This window comes from Clarias gariepinus, chromosome 6 (assembly GCF_024256425.1).
Source record: "Clarias gariepinus isolate MV-2021 ecotype Netherlands chromosome 6, CGAR_prim_01v2, whole genome shotgun sequence".
In the NCBI taxonomy this organism is placed as follows: Eukaryota; Metazoa; Chordata; class Actinopteri; order Siluriformes; family Clariidae; genus Clarias; species Clarias gariepinus.
In genome coordinates this window covers 34444623-34469830 of record NC_071105.1, presented here as the reverse complement: position 1 = coordinate 34469830, position 25208 = coordinate 34444623, and the positions used below count along the sequence as shown (strand labels likewise).

General features: G+C 36.1%; 1 protein-coding gene across 1 annotated transcript; it reads right to left on the bottom strand.

Annotated features, from left to right (window-relative positions):
• Window positions 1–5520: 5520 nt before the first annotated feature.
• Window positions 5521–24849, bottom strand: cyth4b (cytohesin 4b). Its single transcript, XM_053498308.1, has 13 exons — window positions 24685–24849; window positions 18721–18803; window positions 16205–16269; window positions 15948–16014; window positions 13587–13705; window positions 13242–13322; window positions 12787–12899; window positions 12396–12544; window positions 11867–11978; window positions 11619–11695; window positions 11462–11533; window positions 9901–10055; window positions 5521–7922 (listed from the first exon to the last, which is right to left on the bottom strand). The coding sequence occupies exons 1-13, from the start codon at window positions 24701–24703 to the stop codon at window positions 7841–7843; spliced, it is 1194 nt and encodes a 397-aa protein (XP_053354283.1). The 5' UTR covers window positions 24704–24849; the 3' UTR covers window positions 5521–7840.
• Window positions 24850–25208: the final 359 nt, after the last annotated feature.

Sequence of the window (25208 nt, the reverse complement as noted above, 5' to 3'; positions counted from 1 at the left end):
CTGTATTTTCTGCTAGTGTGATAGGGAACTGTCTAATACTAGTTAATAGATTGCCAATGGCATCATTCTTGCCGTCAGATTTTTAAAGAGGCAGCTCAAATACTGTATATTTAGCTGGCTGTTAATATACTGTACTTGGGCAGTTCATGTACTGTATACTCTATGTGTGGGAGACACTGGTAAATCTACAGTCCGGGCTGGGAAGAAATTAGCCCCAGCTGTTCTATGCATTTTTACTTATGACCATTGATGGTGCTAATGCTTTAATCCAATTGAAGCTATTTGTTTACAACAAAGAAGAAAGGCTAGATTTCGTGCATGGTTAGCTAAATTAGCACAAAACTGACCGCATTAGGACCGAGATAAGGATTATGCTATTTGTATATGTTTTTTTTTTTTGCTGATTTATTCCGTTCTCATCTACAACCTGTAATACAAAAATGTAATATGCAGTAAGTTTTTTTTTTTTTTTTTTTTAAATAAATGTTTTCCTGGACTTCTCTTTTTAACATTTACAGTCTCAGAGACAGGCCTTAAACTGCAGTGTTGGACTAAATGTACAGATTTACATTTGTATCGTGAACATATTTTATGGGATATATTGTAGCAACATTATTTTATTAAATTTCTAAAACAGATTTTAAGGCTTTGGTGCAATATTGAAAACAGTGTTGCTGCTGTGAAAGTGAAACAGAACTGTACTGCCATCTAGTGGTTACTTTGTGTCTGTGCGTGGTGACCAAAAGTATTGAGACAAAACTAAATAAACGACATTATCAGGTTTTTTTTTGTTTGTTTGTTTGCATAATGACAATCAAGATAATAAGAATATTTTGTTATATAAAGATCAATATTTAGTATAAAGCAATTTATTCCTTAAAACCTGCTCAAGCCGGCTGGACAGAGTCAAATAGACCTCTGAAGTACTCTGGTGTTATTTAGTCTATGTCTGCTCGATTACTTCCTGAAGATGTTGCACAGAATTTTACCACAGACATTCACAATTCACTTAGGAATTCCCTAGCTTTAGAAAGTAAAAGTCCTGCCACATATTTGTTATATCCCTAAAATAAACCACCGGATTGTAATTGGCACGATCCTTCAACCAGATAGACAAGAACTACTTTCAGACATCATCACCTGTTTTGTGAACAAAGAGAACCACAATACAAGGCATATGTCAAGGCATTGTCTTAATTCTTTTGGCCACCTCTATATACAGATATCTGTGTCTGTGTAAGTGTGTGTGTGTGTGTAAGTGTGTGTGTGTGTGTGTGCGTGTGGACTAAATTATATGACATCGATACCGAACATGAGTAAGAGTGGCCTACTTCCTCCTGATGAGTCGAGTTTATTGGTGTGTGTGTGTGTGTGTGTGTGTGTGTGTACCCAGAGTTTATTGCTTCATTTCTGACCGCAGAAGGGAATGGCCATTCAGGGAAGTGTAAAGGACACTTTTTGCACAAATTCTTTAACAGGAAGCAGAGAAACACAGGAAACAGGAAACAGGGCCATGTGTGGTAAAATAGCACCCTTGCTAAACCACAAGTCACATGATCATGAAGGCTGGGTGGTTGCTATTAATGACTGATTCAACATTATTAGTTAGAAGAAAGTGGTTTTTAATGAGTCCTAAAGATGTACAGATGTTTGTAATGGCTGATTAAGCATACAGTAGGATTAGCAATTACACAAAATGCCAAAAACTAACAAGCAGGCTAATATGGCATAAGGACAAAAAGAGCATTCTTACAATTTAGTTAAAATTATTTATTTTAAAATAATAAATAATTAGTTATTTACTCTAAGTCTTCAATATGAGGAAACAATGTTGCATTTTGTAAAGGAGCAATTACTTACTCACTCACTCACTCACTCACTCACTCATCTTCTATACCGCTTTATCCTGTATTCAGGGTCGCGGGGGCAATTATTCAAATTATTTAATTAGGGGCAAGTATATAAGTTTTTTTTCTTTCCACAATCTTCTAAAAAATGGAAATTCCTGAGGGTAAACTTGTTTGAGTAAAAAGACTGAGATCTAAACTGATATACAGTATAATGGAAGATTATATTCAGCATAAAAATCATTAAGTTCAAATTATAAGGCTGCATCAAGCAAAGAAAACAACTAAGGATGAATTTGAAATTAAGACCCCTTTAACACATTATCAACAGCTGTTAGGGGAAAAAAAGGATAGAGATCACTTAAACACTTGGTGAAGTTGCCTGGTTAAAAAAAAGGATTATTATTATTTTTTTTTTAATAGCTATGTTTAATCATAAAAGTAAGAGCATTTCCATATGCACACAATATGGGACTAAATGGCTGTGTGGCCAAAATAAAACAAGTTGTTATTGAGACTAATCACATAAAAATTTTAATATGCTACTAAGCATAAAGATTGCGAAAGGTTATGTGGTTTGATGAGTTCCTATTCTAGAGTGATAGACGCATCAGGGTCATGAAGTGATGCACCCATCATGCATAGTGCCCACTGTACAAGCCTCTAGAGGCAGTGTTATTACTGTATCAGAATAAACTGAAGAAGTTGCTTCAGTTGTTCAGGTTCTAGGCTCAACTATGTTATTTGGCAATAAAACAGTCAGCTGATAACCTGAATGTACTTAATGACTAGGTTATGACATCAATTAAGATTTTCTTCCCCTCCAAGGAATGTGAAAGGGTGGTTCTGTGAGCATAAGGAATCATTTTCACACATGAACTGGCCACCACAATGTGTGCTGCAATCAAAGGTAAATCTGAATGTAATCTTAAAGATTTCACAAAAAAAATATATTCAGATAAACAAATTACATACACTTATCTCAATGTTTACATCTAGAAACTGTACGCTCACAATAATGTTCAAATGTTAACCGTCTTGCAGTGCATCATATAAACAGCAGAGTGAGCACTTGCAAGCATATAAATGGTTTGTGAAACAGGAACCTGTAACCCAGCTAAAGAGATGATGTAAATGAAAAAAAAGGAACAAGTTTTTAAAAATAGCTCATCCTTACATTTTGGGCATTCTCATTTTGTGTCATTTTTTTTAAAAGAAAAGAACTGAGGTGCCCTCAGAAATGATCCCCCAATCATATAATGTATATAGTATATTAAAGAGTATACTGTATACCGTATATCACTTCCTCTTGAAGTATAATTCACCATAATTCTAAAGATCTCTTTGAACACTCTTTCTGGAAATCCAGATGTTTATCCAGAGTTTATTCATTTAGTCTGATTAGGTAGTCTAAATTAGGCTATCAGCCACAGCATTAACACAATTACACTGTTTATCAATTAAATACCAGTTAACTGGTGACAGGATTATGGGCACTGAAGAGTCACCCTTGGCTGTAGGAACCAAAGGCTGGCCTATTTGGTCCAATCCCACAGAAAAGCCAATGCAGAACAAATCATTGGCTATGATAGAAAGACACCAGAACACCCAGTACACCACAACCCACCATGTCCAGGCCTCTAGAATCATTCTACTGTATGTAGAATATCACATTACAGTATGTAAGGGTTTAAGGAGATCATTTATTGTCAGCATTTGACAGAAACCTTTAACCAGAATTACTTTTTAATTTTTCAACTGAGCAGTTACTGTATTTGTTACAGGCCTGACAGTTTGTCAGTGCTGGGGTGTGAACTCACAACTTTTCGGGGGATCCGAAGTGCAAAACAACATCAAATACGAAAACACAACAATAAAAGCTAAAATGCAAGCAGCAAATACTGTGACTGTAAGATTCTGAACCTAAACCCCACTAACGACAGAAAACAGGATCGAAAGTAAAAACATAACAGAAAACAAGAAGCACAAGAATAAAAGCAAAATCAGCAGCAAAATTAAAAACACATAAATAAAATTAAAAATACCAAACACGAAAACATTTAAAGCAAAAACGTGACAGTAAAAGTGAAAACACAACAGCAAATTCAAAAACAGAACAGAAAAGGCGAAAACGCAATAGCAAATTGAAAAAAACAGACCAGCAAAACTGAAGAAAAAAAAACGCAAGCGAAAAAAAAAAAAACAACAACAATAGCAAACAGAGCCACTGTAAGGTTGTAAAATCAAACCCCACAAATAGGAAGTTGTCAGTGACCCTAAAGTGTAAAACACAAACAAATTGAAAAGCACACCAGCCAAAGCAAAAACGCGAGAGTAAATTCCAAAACACGGCAGCAAACATCAAAACACACCAACATAAGCAAAAACAGCTAAATAAGAATTAACTTGTTTATATGTTTTGTACTTCAGTGCCACCATGAAACAGTACCATGAAATAGTCCGACTTAGTCTATTTTAACCATTAAATTCACTGGTCTTCATTAATTCATCAACTGTAACTGATGCATTCGTGTCGGAGTAATAATGAATGTAAAACCAATCCTGCAATAACCTTGCCCAAGGTGGGAATGCCCCACAGATAACTGGTCCACACTGTGGGTTGATTTACAGTCACTGGTCATTGAATAGCCTGTGTTTTGGGAAGTGGGAGGAAACTGGAGAACCCAGAGGAAAGCCATGCTGCCACAAGGAGAAGATGTGAAACTCTGTACAGACAGGAAAACGCAAGCTCGAGACACTGGATCTATAATACTGACCTGTAATATAATATACTGTAATATAATATACTGTAATGTCAAATATTACTATGGTAGACTGAGATATATTTTCAACTGTACACATAAATTGTCTCCGGATTTTGATAGCGCTCACCTTTTCCTCTCCGGACAAGCTTTTTTACAAATGGCAAAAAACAATCAGAAAATGACTTTACCCCAATCCTCAATAGTTTAATCTCTGTACCTTTTGTAGAATATCAATCTGTCCAGGTTATTTTAACTTAGTCAGTATTACAGGGTGATCACCATCACCATATTTGTGTTACTCTCAAAGTGTACATCATTTTTGCTTCTATTGAAACTGCATTTCAGACATAAATGCAAGGCATGTCCGAAGGACAAATGATACTTTTCTACAAGACAAAAGGTCTGTTTGGGCAAATGTTTTATAATATTCATGCACTTGGAGGTACTGTATTGCTTATCACAACTAAAGCAGACTCCTTGCAGAAATACTAAAACAAACCAATTGGTTGTGGCTACAGAGAAGTGTATCATGGATAAAAATAAAACTTGCATGAGAACAAGCTTAATGTGTGTGTGTGTGCGTGTGTGTGTGTGTGTGTGTGTGTGGGTGGGTGGGTGGGGGGTAGGAAGTGGGTCTGCATGCACTGAGTTTATATGACACACTTCTTTTTGAGGACCATTATAAACTAATATAAGAAAAAGAGAAAGGCAGACAGAAAAAAAGAAAGAAAAAGAGATAGATAGAGAGAAAGGAAGGGAAAAGGAACTCAGGTGACACTTCCTCTTTCTGCAAGATGCAAGTGTCAGATTAAATCATGCTGTAAAGCAAAGAGACATGTTTTCAGCTTCACTTTACTGCATTTTAAGAAAAGTTTTAAAAAGCAGAAACAGACACTAAATCAATGAAATAAAACAAAGATTTTTTTATTAATAATTATCACGTGATTCTCTATAATACCCTGATCTCATATTCACAAATACTGTACAGAAAAATAGAAAATATACAGATTAGGCAAATCAGGCCTGTTTACATTTATTTACTATATATTTTGTTTACGGATAAATAATGATTTTTATTCAGGTGTAATATACACACACACACACAATGCAAATGGTGTACATGAATAAATATATAATCTATTTATACAACAAAAAAAATAAACACAGCATTATATTGTTTTTAGACCCTGCACACTACAAGTTTAGGCAAGTATGTAATACTATAAGGCAGCTTCCATTATTTTTTATTTTTTATTTTTTAAAACATGTTTGCATAAATCATAATAATGCTTAAACTAGGCCTAGCTAGTATTAACTAAATAGCTAAGTTAGCTCGGTTTGTAGATTGGATAATTAGTTGCAGTAACAAAAAAGGAAAATATTAATTTATACATAAATAAATGTGAAATAAAGGAGGTTGTTGGGTGTAACTGTAGAGGTAAAAAAGAATCAATGATAGACTTACTGTATGCAGACATAGCTACATTGAGATGACAGATTATTCAATAGTTAATGTCTAGTCAATGTCCCATATGTGGACAATTCGCTATTTTCTGTGTCATTGCAATGTTGGTAATTGCAATGAAATACTTTCCTTTCGTTATGTTATTTATTGATGAGATTCACCTAACGTTTTTTTTGTTTTTGTTTTTGTTTTTTACTAATAAGTTGTCCTCTTAATAATAAAGAGTATTTCTCACTCACTTATCGTCTATACCACTTTATCCTGTATACAGGGTCGAGGGAGCCTGGAGTCTATCACACTCACATGCTCATTCACACATGACAGGCAGTTTGGGAACACCAATTAGCCTAATCTGCTTTTTTTCTTCCAGTCTTTGGACCTGGAGGAAACCCACCAAGCATGGGGAAAAAATGCAAACACAAACCCCAAGCAGGAATCAAACCCTCAACCCTGGTGATGCAAGGCGACAGTGCTAACCACTAAGCCACTTTAACTTAACTAAACCCTGAGTCCGGGTCTAACATATAATTTGTTCACCTTTGTGTGTTAGAAGCCTATTCCAAGTGTGAATAAAATCGATGACATCATGCATATTTACAGTTAATTTAAGGTTTTAACCCACAACAACTGACCGGTGAGGCAATTTGCAAAAATGGAGCCACTGAATGAGCCAGTGTAAAGTGCTAGAGTTTTTAACAAAGTAATCAGATTACCTTTGTACACTTACAGGTTCACTAAGAAGGCTTCATTTCCCAGAAATGAAAACACACAAATTAAAAACCCAACAACAAAAGCAAAAAGCACAACTTCAAAATAAAAAAACACAAAAGCAAAAGTAAAACCATGCACGCACAACAGCAAATGTAAAAACCTAACAGCATTAACTCGGAACAGAAAGAGTGGGTCCTCATTGAACACCTCAGGCTCAGTATCAGTAACCAATCAGAAACAAGGAAGTGATGTTCAATAAGCACTTACATTTTCTGTTTTGAATTAATGGTTTTGTGTTCTCACATTTGCGTTTTTTGAATTTGCTGTTGAGTGTTTCGGTTTGTTTATGTGTTTTGCCACTGCATACGCTTTCCTGTAGTAGTCTGGCATTGAGTTCATTGACCTTCATTAATTCTTCATAGGTAATTGGTTTATTTTGGTCAGTCGTGGTGAATCCAGACAGAAACTTGTCATAACTTTGCATGAGGTGGCAACACACCACAGGTAACTGGTTCACACCATGGGTCGATTTAGAGTCACCAGTCAATGTCTGGCATTTTTTTTGGGAAGTGGGAGGAAACTGGAGAACCCAGAGGAAAACCATACTGACACAGGGAGAAGATGTGAAACTCTTCACAGACAGAAGCACAAGCTCGAGTCAGAGTCATGTGAGCCTCCATACTGATGTTCTATTCCAAACAAAAACACTGACTTCAAAATGTTCGCTTTGGCTATTGTTTCAAACACTTCTAAGACGCCATTCAGGTCGAATAGACCAAACACATATATGTGCATTAATAATACTTATATTTCATAACTGTTTCCCAAGACGCTTTAATCAACAGACACAGAATGGAAGTCTTAAAAAAAAAGACTTGTTGTGTTTGTTCCACAGAAACAGTAGAAAAAAAAAGACTGCTTCTCTTAATTTCCTGTTTGGCTATACACAGCGACGTGAGTAATAAGTAAACTTTTAGTCATTCTGTTGCTGCTCCATGCAGACTGCAGTGTCCATCCGCTCTCATGCCATATCCCATGCTGTTCTACTGTTGTCATTCCTGTGCCACTTGCTGGATGACTTTTTTCTTTCTCACTGAGACCAAGTCATAAAACGGATCCTTCGTGATGCTCGCTCTGTGGGTTGGTAACAGGAAATATTCAGCTCAGTGTGTCAGTACTTCACTTGTTAAAGCCAACAAACTGACCAAACAATTTTTAACACGTCAGCTTAAGCCAACTGTAGTTTTAGGCTAAAGCTAAAAGGCTAATAATTCTATGTCTCAGGGGTCCCTATATCTATATCTCTAAGGTAGCTTCCAAAAAGTGTCATGTATTTTTATATAATACGTATTAGCCAAGCATTAAATTTGTACTTTAGCTTTCGATAACTAATAAAATAGTACTTGAGCTCGACTAAATACTGTACCCAGGTATAGAGACAATAATAGGGGTGTAGAATTTAAACGTTAATTAACTATTCAACCAAAGCTAGCAAAGTAGGAAGCTACCATGTACCTAGCTAAAAATATCAACAACAGCCATTTTTTTCCACAGAGGATGTGCTGGGAATTTACTGAAATATTGCCAACATAATCACAATTGTCTAGACATATTGAGAAACCTTAACATTATGTGACACCTCAAACAACTTAAATGTTTAAAAAAAAAAGCTTAACCTAGCATGTAGCTAACTTAAAACATAAGAAGCATCAATATCTTCCTCAGTTGTGCTGGAAAAATGTTGCCACCCAACTCAAGGCCAGGCAGGGTGTGGTGACACAGGATATGACGGTTTGACATAAAATGTGTCGGTTGAAACAACAGAAAACTTCAGCAAGAACATAGCGGATAAGACTAAGAGTTTCTCTACTGTTACTTTTTTAGATAGGCGGATATGCTATGACATGTTATGCTACCAAGGACTACGTACGACTATAATGACACCATGCATTCATAAGTCTACTGGGAAATGTCAGCACTGTCACACATACTGAGGTCATACAAACCACTAGAGAAAACCATTTAAATTAAGCTAATTCTGTCACCATCCCCATTTCCATAACAAGTACTGTGGCATCAACCCATGAGTGATTTTTATTTTTATTTGCCTTTGATAGCTGATAAAATAAAACTTTAATTATTAATTAATTTTTTAAGCTCAGACTTGTGAACTCTAATATATTTGCCAAAAAAGACACAAATTATATTTATAGGTTGTTCCAAATTGTTCTGTACTTATAGTCAGAATAAGTTAGCTAATCCCCAAGGCTAGCAGTAGATGCCAGCTAGCTAATAGCTTTAGGAATATCAATATTTTCCTCAGGCTTTTTGATAAATTCCTATAAAAAGATCTTGCAAGTTTAAAAAGCAAAATTTTCATACATATTGTACACAGAATAACTATATTTATTCATTTTTTCGCAAGATTTTTTGTACTCTCTGTAACTTTTATTGCAAATAAGCAAGCTGATATTCAAGACTAGCAACACATGGCAGCTAGCTAAAAGCATCATAAATATCAATATTCTCCTTTGTTTTTATAAAGGAAATGTGTTGGTATGTTTCCTGCGTTCAGCGAAAAACTCCTTAGCAATCACTATGTTATGATGCCACATTTAAATGAAGGCTTCCAGAAGGTGCCATTTCATGACTGAAAAGTGTCAATGAAGGAATAAATTAGCTTTTGTATTAACATTTGATGACTGATAACTTTTTTTCTAATAAATAAAAGTTTCTAAATATCTTTTAGGCAACTACTGCATATGCTAAGAATAAACTAGCAGGTAAACAAAGCTAGTAAGCTAGCTAGCATTTACTGTACAAAGCTAGCTAAAAGTAAAAGGTAAAAGGATATCAATATCTTTCTCAGGTATTGTAAGTTACCAAAAGAATGCTACATATAAGTTAAAGTACATTATAATCACCAACAAATCAGGCATTCAAAGATATTCTAAGAAACGTATCACACCACATATACTTCTGCAGCCATAAATACATTTAAAGAGTTTTTTTTTTTTTTTCTTGGAAATATTATAAACTTAGCCCATTGTAAAAAAAATAAATAAATAAATAAATAGCGGCGCTATAAAACTGAATCGAGGTGGTATGCTACCTGATAGCTTCAATCCAGTCATCTCTCTCCTCTGCTGTAGAAGCACAGATCATGTAGCTCTGATGTTTCCCCTCCACCACCCTGCCGTCTGTATCTGTCTTGCATGCTTTAATTTTATGTCCTTTACTGTTAGGGTTATACAGCTCCAGGCAGTACTGCAAATGCATGCACATACATATATATGGTTAGACAGTTACTAAGTTTTTACTAAATGAAAATAAATACGTACAAATACATTCAACTGTGTAACTATTTAAACAGTTAATCATGTGGCAGAAACTCAATATGTGCAGTCATGCAAATGCAGGTTGAGACTTTTAGACAATGTGCGCTGGTTTGAGTAGTCGTATTACTAGCTTAACACACAACAGTCTCTAGAATTTCGAGAGATTAGTACAGAACGAAAACCACCACCAACTGAGTTGCAGTTCCACATGTATATACTAATGTAGGTAATGCCTTGCTAATGCTTGTCTACAGCGGTGGCCAAAAGCATTGAAACAAAAGTGAAATTCAATGACATTCTTAAAAAAAATTAATAAGGACAATTAAGATAACGAGAATAATTTGTTATTTTATACAGTGTTAATATTAAGTAATTTATTCTTCATAACCTGTGGGGTCTGGCTGGGCTTAGAGTCAACAAGATGTCTGCAATACTCTGGTGTCACTTTCATAATCTATAGCTGCTTTATTGTTTCCTGAAGATGTACAAAACTTCACCACAAAAGTTCGCCAGTCACTTGGGAATTCCCTTGATTTAGACATTTTTGTGTGTAGGTGGACTTCAGAAAGAAAAAGTCCCAACAATTATTGCTTCTTCAATTAACTAAACCAGCTTATTCTAATTAGCACAACTCTTTAAACAGATACGAGAGAACTAATTAGTGAAATTACTTGTTTTGTGCATGTGGACAACTATAATACATGGCATATACTGTCTTAAGCGTCTCAATGCCAACAACACGCCAAGCCCTGAAGCTAATAGGCTACAATAACTGAATAATTTCTCTCAGCTAGAAAATGAATCTGAATTAAAATATTCAAGTGTCCAATTCAGGTGAACCTGGTCCATGTCATGGAGGGTAGCTGTAACTCGTCTTGACCACAGACCATACCACGCAACATAGTTATTCATCGTTTTCCTACAACATCATATTCCGCTTATACTTTATTTAACACCTACAGTATACTATAAAGTCACATACAGTAGGCCCACATCAATCAGGTCCAGACTGTAATGTTACAGTTTGTGAGTGTTTTTCTTTTCCTGTGGTGCAATCACAGAAGACTTGCATACAAAACTCTGACACATACACAATTGGTCACAGATCTCAAAAGAGTAAACGTAAATGATGTACTTTCCCCAGAGACACATAGAGACACACACAAACAGATGAAACACAGTTATGCAATAACTAAGGTTCCTCCACAAAGCAGAAGCATAACTATATTCCTAATTTTACATTCTTCAGGCATCCAAAAGGACAACTGATTGATTGCAAATAGGTCTGTATCATATACTGTATTATTTGTACTTACAAATTGCCTGTTAGCTTACCGGTTTGCGGGAATAGTTGACTTCTCTGACACAGAGGTTTTCTAAAGGAATGATCCCCCTCGGTTCTTTGTCCTACAACCCAAACATTTTCTAGATTAAATGAACATTAAGATGATCATGAGGTTACCAGACATGATTCATATGAAAATTTACTCACGGCGGTGTATTCGAAGTAGTAGAGGCAGTTATCAGTCAAGATAAACCATCTTCTCTTCCATGTCTTCACTCTTCCTCCTGCACAGCCATACATCACAGTCTGTTAATTACTATACTATACTGTAATGTATACTTAAAAGCTTAGTGTTTTTTCCTTTTATACCAAAGCATAATATGATCATAATACACTCATAATTCTTTTAGCCGTACAAAACTATAGCAAGTAAAACGGAACCCAAATGTAATCACCCAGTTTGAGAAGCCATCCTTCTCGATCAGGGTTGAAAAAAGTGTGTGTCAGATCGTTTCCATCATCCTCCGGGATTTTAAATGGCTCGTTCCGTATGCTGTCATATAGTTTCTATGGGGAGAGGTAACAGAAAGAGGGACATTTGAGCCTGTGAAGAAACTTCCTGACGCCAAAGAATCATTCTGATAGTTAACCTGAAGGATTAAGATTAAGAACTGTATGTATAAAAAATATGGCTGGTGTTAAAACGAAGGCTAGTATTGTACAGTATTTTGTCAGTATGAGTGACATGTGGCAGCCTGGTGTAGGAAACCATTGCAGACATGAAGAAGAACATGAGAAACTCCTCACAGACAGCAATCCAAGTTCAGGATTCAGTTCGTTAAGCAGTATTTTTAATAAGCACCGCTGCATCTATTGTTATTTGTCACCCACACTGTTTCCTCTTTAAACTGTTTTCATTTCCTTATTTCTTTGAGATGTATGCCGTATGTGGCCTTGTCAGGCCTGAATGACGCTGAGTCTGACCGTGAGAAGTTCATTGGGTAGGTCTTCTCCATTGTTAATGCCTCGGTTCATACTGATGAAGCGCTCCAGTGTGGTCTTGTCTTTCACGTTAGGGTTGTGGAGACTGGTGTTCAGCATGATGATGGCGAATGAGAGGATATAACAGGTGTCTGAGAATAGATTACATAAACATAATAGATTATACATTGGTTTTCTATACAAAGCCTATATGTCTGAATATTCTCAGTCATCCAATTGAGGTTATCTGGAGGTTGAGTCATATCAAGTGGACTTGTTGACATGCCTCAACTTTCAGATTTACAAAGGCTAAAAGGAAACACTTGATGGAATAGTTGAAAGCTTTTAATGGCACTGATATTGCCTTAAATTTATTTGGGTTTCTTTTGCTCACCAGTGGACTGAAACACATCTGGATTACATTCACAATAGCGAGTGGCAAAGGCCTCCATCATGCGGTCAATTTTTTGTGCCTCGCCAGGAAGCCGGAAACTCCACAGAAACTGCCTGAAATACAGAACAATTTTATATAAGTATTTATACATTTACACCGCAGTATATCAGTACATTACCATTGTCAAAAATTAAATAGTAAAATGTTGGCACATTGCTAAAAAAAAAAAAAAGGAACCACTTCGGGATGTGCTGTTAACCTGCTGGGAAAGAATCTGTTTCTGTGTTAACAGTAACTCTGCTACATCACACCCTCGTGGCTGAATATTTGTCTATAATAACATCCCGGTCATATTCTTTCCCTATAACCACAACAATTTGCCAAAGATAACATTCTTTCTCATTATGAAACGTATTTAAAGAACATGTTTAAATGATTATAATTGGGATCCTGACCTCAGTGCCTGTACAAGGTTAAGGTCAGAAAACTCATGAAGTTCCACAAAAGCTTTCAGGATCTGAAGGTGCATCTCCTCTCTGTGGAGAATAAACAGATCAGTATATTGTACATATCAAAAATGAAACTATTATGCACAAAACACTATGATGCAGCTAATAAGTAATAAAAGTAAGATTGTATTATTGTTGTGTTTTGAGATTTGTTGATATAAATTTATTTTAAAATGATTTGTGTAAATAACATGTGAATAAAGTTTATGAAAAGAGTAAGTGCAGTATTTACAAAGACTTTGGGGAAATTCAAATTGATTATTGTATTTAATAAAAACGTTGATGCATTACCTTTCTCCTAGGAAGTCTCCTATAGCAGTCTTATTGAGGCCGTCCTCTTTATAGAGGAACTCTGCAATACTCTGGGCCTTCCATTCTAGCAGGTTATTTTCCACAAGATAATTGACTCCCTGCAATAGTAAACACATGAGTACCTTGTTTAACCATGATGATGTTGTAACATCTGTGCAATGTGTCTTCTTCTGTGTTACCCTGTTTACAACTACCTTGCACTTGTTTCTGATCAGTTCTAGGCATTTTTGGCTTCCTGGTTGTACTGGATGCCACTTGAGTTCGTCAGAATATAAATCAAAATAACTACATATTGATTATGATTGCTCGATTGCATTTAAAATTCATTGTGATATCCAAAACATAAAATGGTTCATAGATATTTCTGGCAGAAGCCTATTTTTATGAACTTATTACTAATGACTGAAAACTGCATAAAACCAATGTCACATGTGCACTTCCATGTTCTCAGAAGTCCAGTGTTGCAAAGTGTAAAATACAAGTTGAGTACAGAGTGTCAAGCTGTAGAGTCAAGTCCAAAGACCCAAGGCTAATAGTCTGTGTCAAGGGCAGATAGTCCCAAACCGAAGAGTCAATTTAAGTCTAGAGTCCCAACCCAGTGAATCTGAATCCAGAGTATCAAATTAAATGGAACATGTTGAGACCATTGTCTGTAAAAGTCTGAGTCAAGTTCAAAGGACAAAGATTTAAAGTCTGGGTCGAGTCCCAAACAGTAAAGTTTCAGTTGAATTCAGTGTCGTAAGCCATAGATTGTGAACTGAGTAAAGCCACAGAGGCTGTGTTGAGAACCAAGAGCTCTAATTGGTGGAGCCATTTTGAGTCTAGAGTCGCAAGCTGTAGAGTAAAAGTCTGAGTCAAATCCAGAATTCCAAGAAGTAGAGTCCAGAGTCTCAAGCAATAGCATTTCAGTTGAATCTAAAGGCCAAAAGCATAAAGTCTGAAATAAGACCAGGCTCTCAAGCCATAGAGTTTTTGCTGAGACCAGAGAGTCATGTCTAAGTCCCCACTGGCCTAATATACAGTAGTTTAGATTCCTAGGCTTGAGTCTAGCGGCTTAAGTCTTGAGGCCCAAGCTGTCCATACTGAATCAAGTCCAGAAATCCAAGCTGTAGAGTCCACTCTAGTCGGGGTCCCAAGCTGTAAAGTCTGATCTCTGCTTACAATCATTTCTGCCCTTTTTCAAAATCAACGGGGATTATATATATATTTTTTTCCTTTGTGCACACAGGCTATGCTAAATCAACCGTTTTATTATTCTGTTGTTCACTGTCATCACATTTAAAGTTTCAATAGGAACTAAACTACAATGATTTTCATGTTTAGTTTTCTGTAGGTTCAGGTTACTGTATGTTCAGTGATTCAGTATCAAATGATCAAGCTTGGGAAATATAAAGTATAAAGTAGCAACAACAATCCTGCTGTTCTTGAATCATGCTAAACCTCATTAGAAACATCACATTAAAATAAGCACTTCTGCATTATGTATTTGATCAAGTCAGATGATACGTAATACTGTAAATACTCATCAGTCCCCTCTAACTTTGACTAATCTCTGGAATAAATGCATATGTAGAGTATGCATTCCATTGTACAATAAAAGGTTTTTTTATATAACCACACAGAATTTAGAACTATATGTACATTTCAAAATTGTTAAATAAGGATCATAAATAGCAGTGCATGCTGTAGCTTCAATTCGAACCAATTTTTTTTCAGCCCATTGAATCATAACACGAAAACGTTTTGTTTGTTTCTGCTTGCCAGACTTTGCCTTGCTGCGAAAGTCACCCTTTAAAAACCGCACTTGTTTCAAAATGAAAAACCACAACGCCATTAAAAAAAAAAAATACCATAAGAGGTGGTTCTTCCGTTTCTGGGCTTTTGTTTTTTTTCAGATGCTGCCTTTCAGCGATCAGCCTACTATTGTACCTCTGCTGTATGACTGCAAATCAGTTTTTAAATACCAACGACGAGTGTTTTTCCATGGCAACATGTTTTAAATATGGAGGCCAGATGGTGCACGACCACACACTAACCTGAGGCCAAACTTTGAACCTCTTTGAGTCACACAGGTTAAAACAATCTACATGGAAGGAAAATGGTTTTACTAAAAGCCTTCGTGAATAACCTTTTTGGTTCAAGATTAAACAGGACAGCAAGTCTACAGTATATCGTCATCATCGAATTGTCATCTGGTCAAACATTTCTGAACATTTCTCTGTTTTCCTGCAACCCCCAGTGGAGATACAGAAACACTAGCTTTAACCTGTACTTCAAGGTCACTGAAGCATTCTGTTATTCAATTATATTTGCTAAAGGTCAACGGTGATATAAATGTACCTTTTTCGGGTCCATGTTGAATTTCTTCTTGCCGCTAGAAATCTGTTTCCCTCTATTGAGCACTTTGCTGTCATAAAAAAAAAGAAAGAAAAAAAAAGAAAAATGAGGCAGTTTCGAAATTTTTACAGCCACATCAAAAACTGATGAGTGAGAAAAGCATAACGTAATAACCAAATTATTTATGACATTATGTGATGTAAGACACATCATGTGTTTTAAACCGAAATGTCAGAACCTGAATGTTCACTCTCACTCACTTCTCTTCTGCAGACTCGAAGTCCTGAATATCGGCCATTACGTTCTCAATCTCCCACTTCAGCTTCTGCAAAAAGCATTTCAGCACAGTTTGACTCACCGGCTCTCACACACTCACTCACACACACAAGATGCAGCATGGAAACAGCCCTGTTTTTACAAAGATCCTTTTTTTATTGTGGCAACAGAGCGAATGACTAACAGGTAAAAAAAAAAAGAAGTCCTTAAGAAACTAGCATGTTGAATAAAAAAGAATAAGCCAGAATAAGGTTTTTGTTTCTAATTTAAAACATAAAAAACACTGTTCTCTTTATGTTTTTTTTCCTTTAAACGCATAGCAAGGCTCCGTTACTGATTCATTTTTATTCGCTGTTGTTGTTTTTGTTTGGTTGCAATATTTTTCTTAATAATTTCAAAAATGTTTTTAAAAATATGAACAGGCCAGTACCTAACTGACCGGGCAGTTAGACTTGCTAAAAATAAAAATAGGAGAGGAAAAAAAAAAAACCCAGCTAACCTGCATGACATAAGTGTTGGCAATCTTGATGCACACCTCTAGTTTTAACCAGATGCCATGTGAACCTTTATAGCCAGCTTTAAATTAAAGTAGCATCATGTATGTGTGTTTACAGTTGTAAAGAACACATCCCTAGGGGAAAAGAAATTTATTTTTCTAGAAATTTAGAAAACAAATTATATTTATGACCGAGTATTCTGATTGGATGAGAGGCACTCCAACAGTCGGTCGCAGTACGGCTGAAAGTAGGTCAAGACGAATTGATCAGGTGCCTGCCAAAACCATAATGTTATTTTAAACTATATCATCTTTCTTTAATTAATAATTGCTTCTAAGTTGTTCTGAATTGCCTCTGTGTTGATGCAAGCTACAAAGTTAACCAGCTTCTAAAACAAGGCTAAATCCCAAATCCCTCTCCAACCCCTAATTAAGGGCACTACCTAGTGTGACACCCCACATAGTGAACTAGTTTTCAATTAAATGCTATTCAGGATTCGACCAAATATAAAGAGAAAATTACAAGATTAACAGGACTGTCCACCACCTCCATGGTTCATTATCTGCACCTTTTGATTACATACCTGTAAGAATTTAAAACTCATTTCACCCTTAACTGTCAATCGCCAGCTCTTAGTTAGTTAGCTCCTGGTTAGTTAGTTCAGAAGGATATGTGTCGGCAGAGAGAAAAAATCTAGCTAAATAAATGAACAAATCATGATCTAATTTTAATAATTAATAATAAATAATTTCAATAATTAATAATAAATAGTGTTTGTGGAACTTTTGCATTAAAGCAACACTCGAGTATGTTTTTATTTATGCCGGATATCATCATAGATGTCATATCATGAAAGAAAAGATTGTACGAGTATTTCCCATGATCAGAAATCTTAATCCTTCAAAACATACTGTAGGTGTATTATTCAATCATTATTAACAATAAGAAAATTTGGTCAATGTTTAAATTGCTTTACTCTTTTAAGGCTCTGGCCAGCTGGTGAAATCAAACACTGCAGTAGGCATTATGCAAAAGCGAGCCAGGACGGGATAGCTTGGTCGTTAAATTGCTTGACTGCTGATCAGATGGTCCCCCAGTTTGAGCCCCAGCACTGCTGAGCTGCTGCTATTGGGCCCTTGAGCACAGATCCTTAACTGTTCAGGTACAACCGGGTATCAGGCTTCACGACTGACCCCATAGGAAACTGTCACTGAAACAATGGGGATAGTTTTTTTTTTTTTGGTGTGTCTACTTCCCATCTGGCACATCAGGCAATGCATACTCCCCACCCTTGAAATATATCTGTCTGTGCCAGTTACCATGGCAGGTTCTATGGCAGTTACTTAAGGTTGCCAGCTTGCCAGTTAGCCTAGCCTGCTTGTCTTTGGTCTGTGGGAGAAAACCAGAGATCTTGGAGGAATCCCATCAAGCATGGGAAGAACATGCAAATACCATGCGGAAATCAAACCCCAACCCTGGAGGTGCAAGGAGACAGTGCTAATCACTAAGCCACCGTGCCGCCTATAATGTATATGGAATCCCATACTGTATCTCCATGGTATTGCTAACATTGTTCATTTTCTGTTTTAATGTTTCATGACTCATTGTTGCTTAATGTCCCGTCTCGCGTATTTCACCTAGGCAAAACCTATTAGACAAAATAGAAGCTAAACGATGCTGAAATGCGAAACACAGTTTTGTTTTCCAAGTTACAGAAGAGCAAGCTTTGAGTAGCAAAATGTTCCTCTGGGTCTGTTCAATCCGAACGTACTCTTACATGATTAACAGCAAAATAATTAGCATATGCTCAATGCCAACCTGTAAATATACATGCATGAAAGATATCAGCCCAAGTATCAGTAGTAATTGTTTGCCTTTAATAAGTTATAGTTTACAATTTCGTTAGATAAGCTTGAAACAACTGCACCAGCAAATGTAAAACCACAAGATATTAAAAAGAAATATAAAACAGGTTTAGATTGAAGCAGGTCATTTTAACGCACCTGAATATCATCCAGAAGTTCCTGCTTGTGCATCTTGAGGTTTTCAATCTCAAGCCGTTCCTCTGGCAAGAAGTCAGGACACACTAAAATGCACACACAATATAACAAATACATCATATACTGTAATGTCAAAATCACTGGTAAGGATCCAAGGTGTGATCCTGAAAGTAAAATGAGGTCTGATGTCATCATAGTGACCCACTTTCTACAAACATAATCATAAAAACATATTGGAGAAAATGTATATCACTTGTTACGTGTGATATCATAGTAGTGATTCATAATTCCCAACTTTCAAGGTATGGTACGTAGGTTGCAGGATATAAATGAAGCCGAGATAATTGCATGTTGGTTAAAACATCCACATCGGTATCGGTTCTGAAATGTGTCACACGTATAGCATATTTACAGAACAAAAAGCATAGACTTGCTTTATGTGTGTATTTGAGGTAGCATTCCTTACCTTATAGTATAGAATATAGTAAAAAATACTTTGTTTAGTAAATATTTAAGCGTACAGCTGTACCTCTGATTGCTATAAAGCACTAGCACTGGAGACTCATTCCAAAATGGTAAGTAACATTAGCTAAAAACACTATAAAATACAGTCTCCTGATATCAACAGTTATACTGTACATAAAAATATTAAAAATATGTTAGTTATGTCCAAGATTCACCTTATAAATCTCTGTCCAAGTTATATAGCTATAGGTACATTTCAGGTCTATAGTTACATAGTTAGCTATGATACCATATTAAAACAATGCTGTACGAAGGCCTCAGCAGTAGTTCCCTGGAAATGCTTTGATTTTTTTTTTTTCTTTTTGTCATTTGCAACCACAGAAACTTAACCACCAACCACGAAGCCATTCTTTTCATTAGTGTTTTACAAATGTAGGTATGAAAATGCCAAATTCATATGGCTGAATTATGATTTTGGACTAGCTCGAAACTAAAAACTAGATATCATAATCTAGTCATTTTTGCCACGTGAGAGTTCCATAATACATTTTACATGATATATAAAACAACTTTCAGGACGAAAACAGCTTGAATTTCATGTTTTAAAACTTAAAATAAAATAATCAGCTCTTATGTTGACAATGTTTAAGTAAACATCATAGGGTATCCAGACATTATGGTTGTACACTATTTCACTATTAGTAAAAAAGGTTCAAATCCCTTCAAGTTCTTTATCTGACCAGTTTTGCTCAAAACAATATATTGTATCTTGCAAAACAATAACAATTCTAGCAGAATATTTAAGGGTAACTTATGTCTTGCTCAAATGTAAAGTGGTTCATTGGTAAATGTGGGACTTATTACCAGCTTAGACCCTTAAGCTTTGAGGCACCCCACCATCAAAAACAAGTGGTTCTGGGTTTAAATAAACCCAATGAAGAGAACAAAAAATTAAAGGATGAACAGCTTCATAATCAGTGACATTCATATAGAATGAACTGTATCTCTGTAACACATGTTACAACAATGTTTCTCCCTTCCTGCATTCAACATGCTAAAATGTTTAGTCACATGAGGTTGGGTGTGTGCATGTGCATGTGTACAGTATGTGTGTAAAGGGTGGAGCTCACAAGTGTCTGTAACACTTCCTGAAAAATGCAAAGTTTTTCTCACTTTCAGGACAAAAACAGCTTGAATTTCATGTTTTAAAACTTAAAATAAAATAATCAGCTCTTATGTTGAGCTGCTGTGTCTCTTTAAATATAGCCAGTTATGTTCCTGGACATGTAAATGTATTTGCATATATGGCACACTTGGAATTCAAGAAAAACACATGTTTCAGGGAAAAAAAATTAAGAAGCATGCTCACAAACACTTCATCTATCCTCTGCATGGTCATACTGCATCTGTGTTATTTGCAGGCCAGAGTTGCTACTGATCGCAATGTGGAACAGGAAACGGTAGTGGTTAGGTTAGGGCTAAATGTTGTCAAGGTGTTTTGGGGGCAGACACGGAGGCGGCTATGAACAGCTTCGAAAACGAAATCAATTTTTTTAAATTAACAATCACGTTTTTAAAAATGTAAAACTGTGGACAAAATTAACAATAACTTTGTAGATGAATAGTCCTTTAATGTTTTTAATGCATATAATTTGCATTATTTAATAACTTCCTATCTCTTCACCGATCTGTCTGTACATTTTAAAACATGATCACTGTAATGTCAGTGACCACAAAACAGAGGCCCTAGGTAATGCATTGAGATTCCATTTTGCAGGACTTCCTTTTTCTTTATCTCTACTGGAGATCTAAGGTATTGAATGGTGGTCTAAAATTCCTCTTTATCAAAAATGTTGGTGCTCTAAATTTGAGGTCTTTACCTAATTGTAACACCCACCAATTTAATACCAGCCCACAAACATAATAAACAGTTCTGCAGCGTTTCCATTACAGCTATTACATTTGTAGGGATTTGTTACATTTTTGGGAAGGTGAAAATCTATATCTTTCTAAATAGTAAGAACTTCAGACTAACATTGTTGTCTATACCAATTTCTCCTGTATACAGGGTCGGAGCTTATGCCAGGAGACTTAAATGGGCATGATGCAGGGTACACCATGGATGAGGTGCCAATCCTTCACAGGGCACACACACACTTACACACCACAGGCGATTTGGGAAAGCAAATCAGCCTAATCTGTATATTTTTAGACTGTGGGAGAAAACCGGAGCACTTGGAGAAAACCCACTATGCACGAGGAGAACATGCAAACTACAAACGCACACAGAGGGGAGAATCAGACCTGGACCCTGGAGGTGCCAGGCAACACTGTGCCACAAACGCAATATGAAATGTATGACGTTTATGATTACATTAAAAGTTGCAGATTTGTTTTACATTTGTGGTTCGTTAAATAGTAATTAATTGGTAATTATGTTGGTGGGTGCTACAATGGACCCAGTAAAGTATGTCCGTGGAGTAGGGTAGCCATGCCCAGCAAAATTCTTCAGCCGAATACTATCCAATACAATTACTGTATCAATCAAATCTTACTGTATCACTGTAGCTTCTGATCTGCTGCTCCCTCAATCAATAATATGTATATTGTGTGTAAAAATAGGTCCATTGTACTACCTTTTAGATTAAAAGGTTCAAAAGGTATAAAGGGTTGATGGTACCACTTCAGCAGCAAGGAATAGTAAGTTGTGGTTCCCCTTTTTCTGAGATTACCCGCACATTCTCAGCTTATAATCAGGTTAAGTAAACATCATAGGGTAGTAAATTGTCCTGGCCAATGATCCAGACATTATGGTTGTACACTATTTCACTATTAGTAAAGAAGGTTCAAATCCCTTCAAGTTCTTTATCTGACCAGTTTTGCTCAAAACATTATATTGTATCTTGCAAAACAATAACAATTCTAGCAGAATATTTAAGGGTAACATGTCTTGCTCAAATGTAAAGTGGTTCATTGGCAAATGTGGGACTTATCACCAGCTTAGACCCTTACGCTTTGAGGCACCCCATTATCTAAAAGAACAAGTGGTTCTGGATTTTGAATAAACCTTCCTCTGTCTCTATCATGGCAACAGTTCTGGTCAGAATTGTGGTGGATCTGGAGACTATCCCAGGAACACTGTGCTTGAGTTGGGTTAAAACTTTGATGGGTCCCAATCATTCACAGCTAGGGTCAATTTACATTGGGGTCTCCAGTCCAACAAGGTATAGCAAACCAATTGAACTAATATGGACTCAACAGGCAATAGCCTAGGCTCGTGATAGAATGAAGGCACCTGTTTGAGCTATGGGGTGGCAATGCTGCCTACTGTGCCACTGCAAAACCAAATCCAACCAAACTGCTTGCTTCTGGTTTGCAAATGCATTTTTATACATATGCCCTGGTATATCTCTTGTAGAACAATTGAAGGTTCTTTGTTTTCCTACCAGAGAGGGTTACTTTACATGACTTATGATACAACCACTGAGAAATGATTTCTCCAATATACCATAAAAAAACGAGTGCAAATGTTTGTACACTCTTATGGCAAACTGAAAAGGACTTTGCAAATTGAGTTTCAATACATGCGTACAGTTGGAATACCGTGGCTAATAATAGGAAGACGAAGGAGACGAAGAAGAAATTAAGCTTTATTTCAGGGGGAAAAACCTTCAACATTGTTGATGTTAATAATCAAAATTATCATAAAAAGTAAATAAATAAATAAATAAAGATATACCAGAAATAATCGGTGCAGAGAAAGAAAAAAGAAAGAATAAGCTAGAAAGGCAAATAGCTTTAAAATCAAGTAGAAATCAAGTTAAGGATTTTGTTGTATACTGTAGCTGTAAAGGTGCGAAGTCATTTATAGTCATCTTCTAAGCTGCGAATTTCTAAATGCCATTTTTAAATGTTCTAAGATTACTAAAAGTAAGATTAGCAGACCTGTTTCTATGTCTAGTCTTTTTTGTTTTTGTTTTTTTTGTATTGGCAGATACATTCGCGTTTTCTTAGAAATTAAGACTTTAAAATAAGAAACATTATAAGAAAAGTAACACTTTAAAAATTTGTATTTAGAACTATGTCTGGAAGTTGTAGAAAGTTTCATATTTAAGTTCATATTTGGTTTACTGTAATCTTATATTAAACTGTACAAAGTGCATTCAAGTCAAACCGGGACTACTTTTATTTCTCTATATAATTCCCTGCTACAGTAATGTACTTACAATATCTCAACATTTCACTAGTGCTTGTATACCATCAACTTTGCTCAGAACACTGGGGCTTTGAACATACAGCTTGCTTTACGTTTGAAATGCTGGCCTCACAAGAACTCCTTTAGTGGCCCCCAGAAAAACTGAGGCCAGGACAGTTCAGGCAACATGGTAATAACTCCCATCTGAATTCCTGCAACATGCAAGTTTCCACAGACAGATGGGACCTGTCGTCTTAGGCAAGTTATCCATCGATATTCAAGGATCAGGCGTTCCACTTAACTTGCAGTATGCACTGAGCCACCTCTATCATAATCATCATTCACAGACTTACAGTATAGCCTTTGCACTATTCAAATGTTTTTTTTTCCCCCCATAGCTGAGAGTCTCATCACCATACTGTATTTGAGGTCTTCTGTAAATGTCAATTGGGTTTACACCTTCGTTCTTAATAATTTCCTCACAAATCTAGGGTGTGACACTCCTCGTAGATTATTTTTGTCTAGATTCAAGATATTTTCACCCAATTTTTGCAGTGTATTTCCCTAAAGAACTGCCTTAAATGGACTTAAATTATATAGTGCTGACATGACCCATAAAAGAGTTAGAACATTAGTACATATAACAGTTTCTCCTACGTTCTTAATGAGAAAGGCAAATGTCCTCTGGTAACTTGTAAGCTCTAATAACCTTTGTCTCAATTTCTGCTTCACACAGTTTTGCATATCCTGTTAGAAATCTGCTAGATGTCAGTCGCAGTATCGGGGCTAAAGAATTTGTTGTTCCGTCATCAGCATTTTTTATTTTGACTCTCATGGATTTTTTTTTTTTTTTTTGACAAATCGAGGACAATTGTCTCTATTTTTCCTATAGAAATTGTACATCAACTATGTATTACTTTTTATGCATGGTCTTTATATTAAGGATTATACTGACAATTTGACAATTAATTAGATAATTCGTTATTTATTACCTACTAACATGGAAGTTCATGGTCATCCATTTCAATAGCTATAGGGTAACGAGTAGTTCACAATTCTGTGCTTTTTCTAAGGTTATAAACCTAACACAAGTCATAATCCTTTATATACTAAATCTGGTGGTCCATGGGGTCTCCAGGACTTGTGTGATCAGTTGAGAAAAGGTCATGACTAGTGAAAAAGCTGTGATTAACGAAAACTACCCAAGCTTGTCCACCCATTCCGACCTTTATGTTAGACAACAACAATTTCCTGTTTTATCACTACAAACACGACCACCATCTCAAAGACTGTAACTTTTTACTTACTCAGTTGACAGCTCTCCATCTTCAGCCCACTGCTCTCTACTAGAGAACCTCTACAAACTATCACTCTGTTTTCAGATCTTTTGTGTTATTAGAAAAACACACAGGCATTGCATGCTTCAGTTACCTCTGAGGCAGAATTAGTGCTGTAAACGCCTGTTTGTTACTTCCTCTATGAAAGTGGGTGATCAGGGTTGCCAGATTACATTATGACGTCCACAGTATGTCCTCTACTGTAGAATCTATCTAGCTTCCTCTTAAAGTAAATTGAAACACAGTTATCTGGCAACTCTAATAATGACCAAATGCACTCCCCCACCCAGGGGTGACGTTATGGTTCTCAAGGGTGACATTGCTACAGTAATAGCTGAGGATTTGGAGTATTTTTGAATTAGGATTCTATTACATTTAGGCTTTACCATAGGCAGCACCATGCAGACGGAATATTTAACATTTATAAGGCATGTGCATTTCTCTGTTATGAAATGTTTAATAAATAACTGTGTTTGCAACATGTTATCATATAA

Excerpts from the sequence above, each read along its gene's own strand:
- cyth4b (XM_053498308.1), bottom strand. Across the intron at positions 12,900-13,241 it reads AACCTTGTACAGGCACTGAG|GCAGTTTCTGTGGAGTTTCC; the intron begins GTCAGGATCCCA and ends TCTGTATTTCAG. Across the intron at positions 12,545-12,786 it reads AGATGTGTTTCAGTCCACTG|ACACCTGTTATATCCTCTCA; the intron begins GTGAGCAAAAGA and ends ATCTATTCTCAG.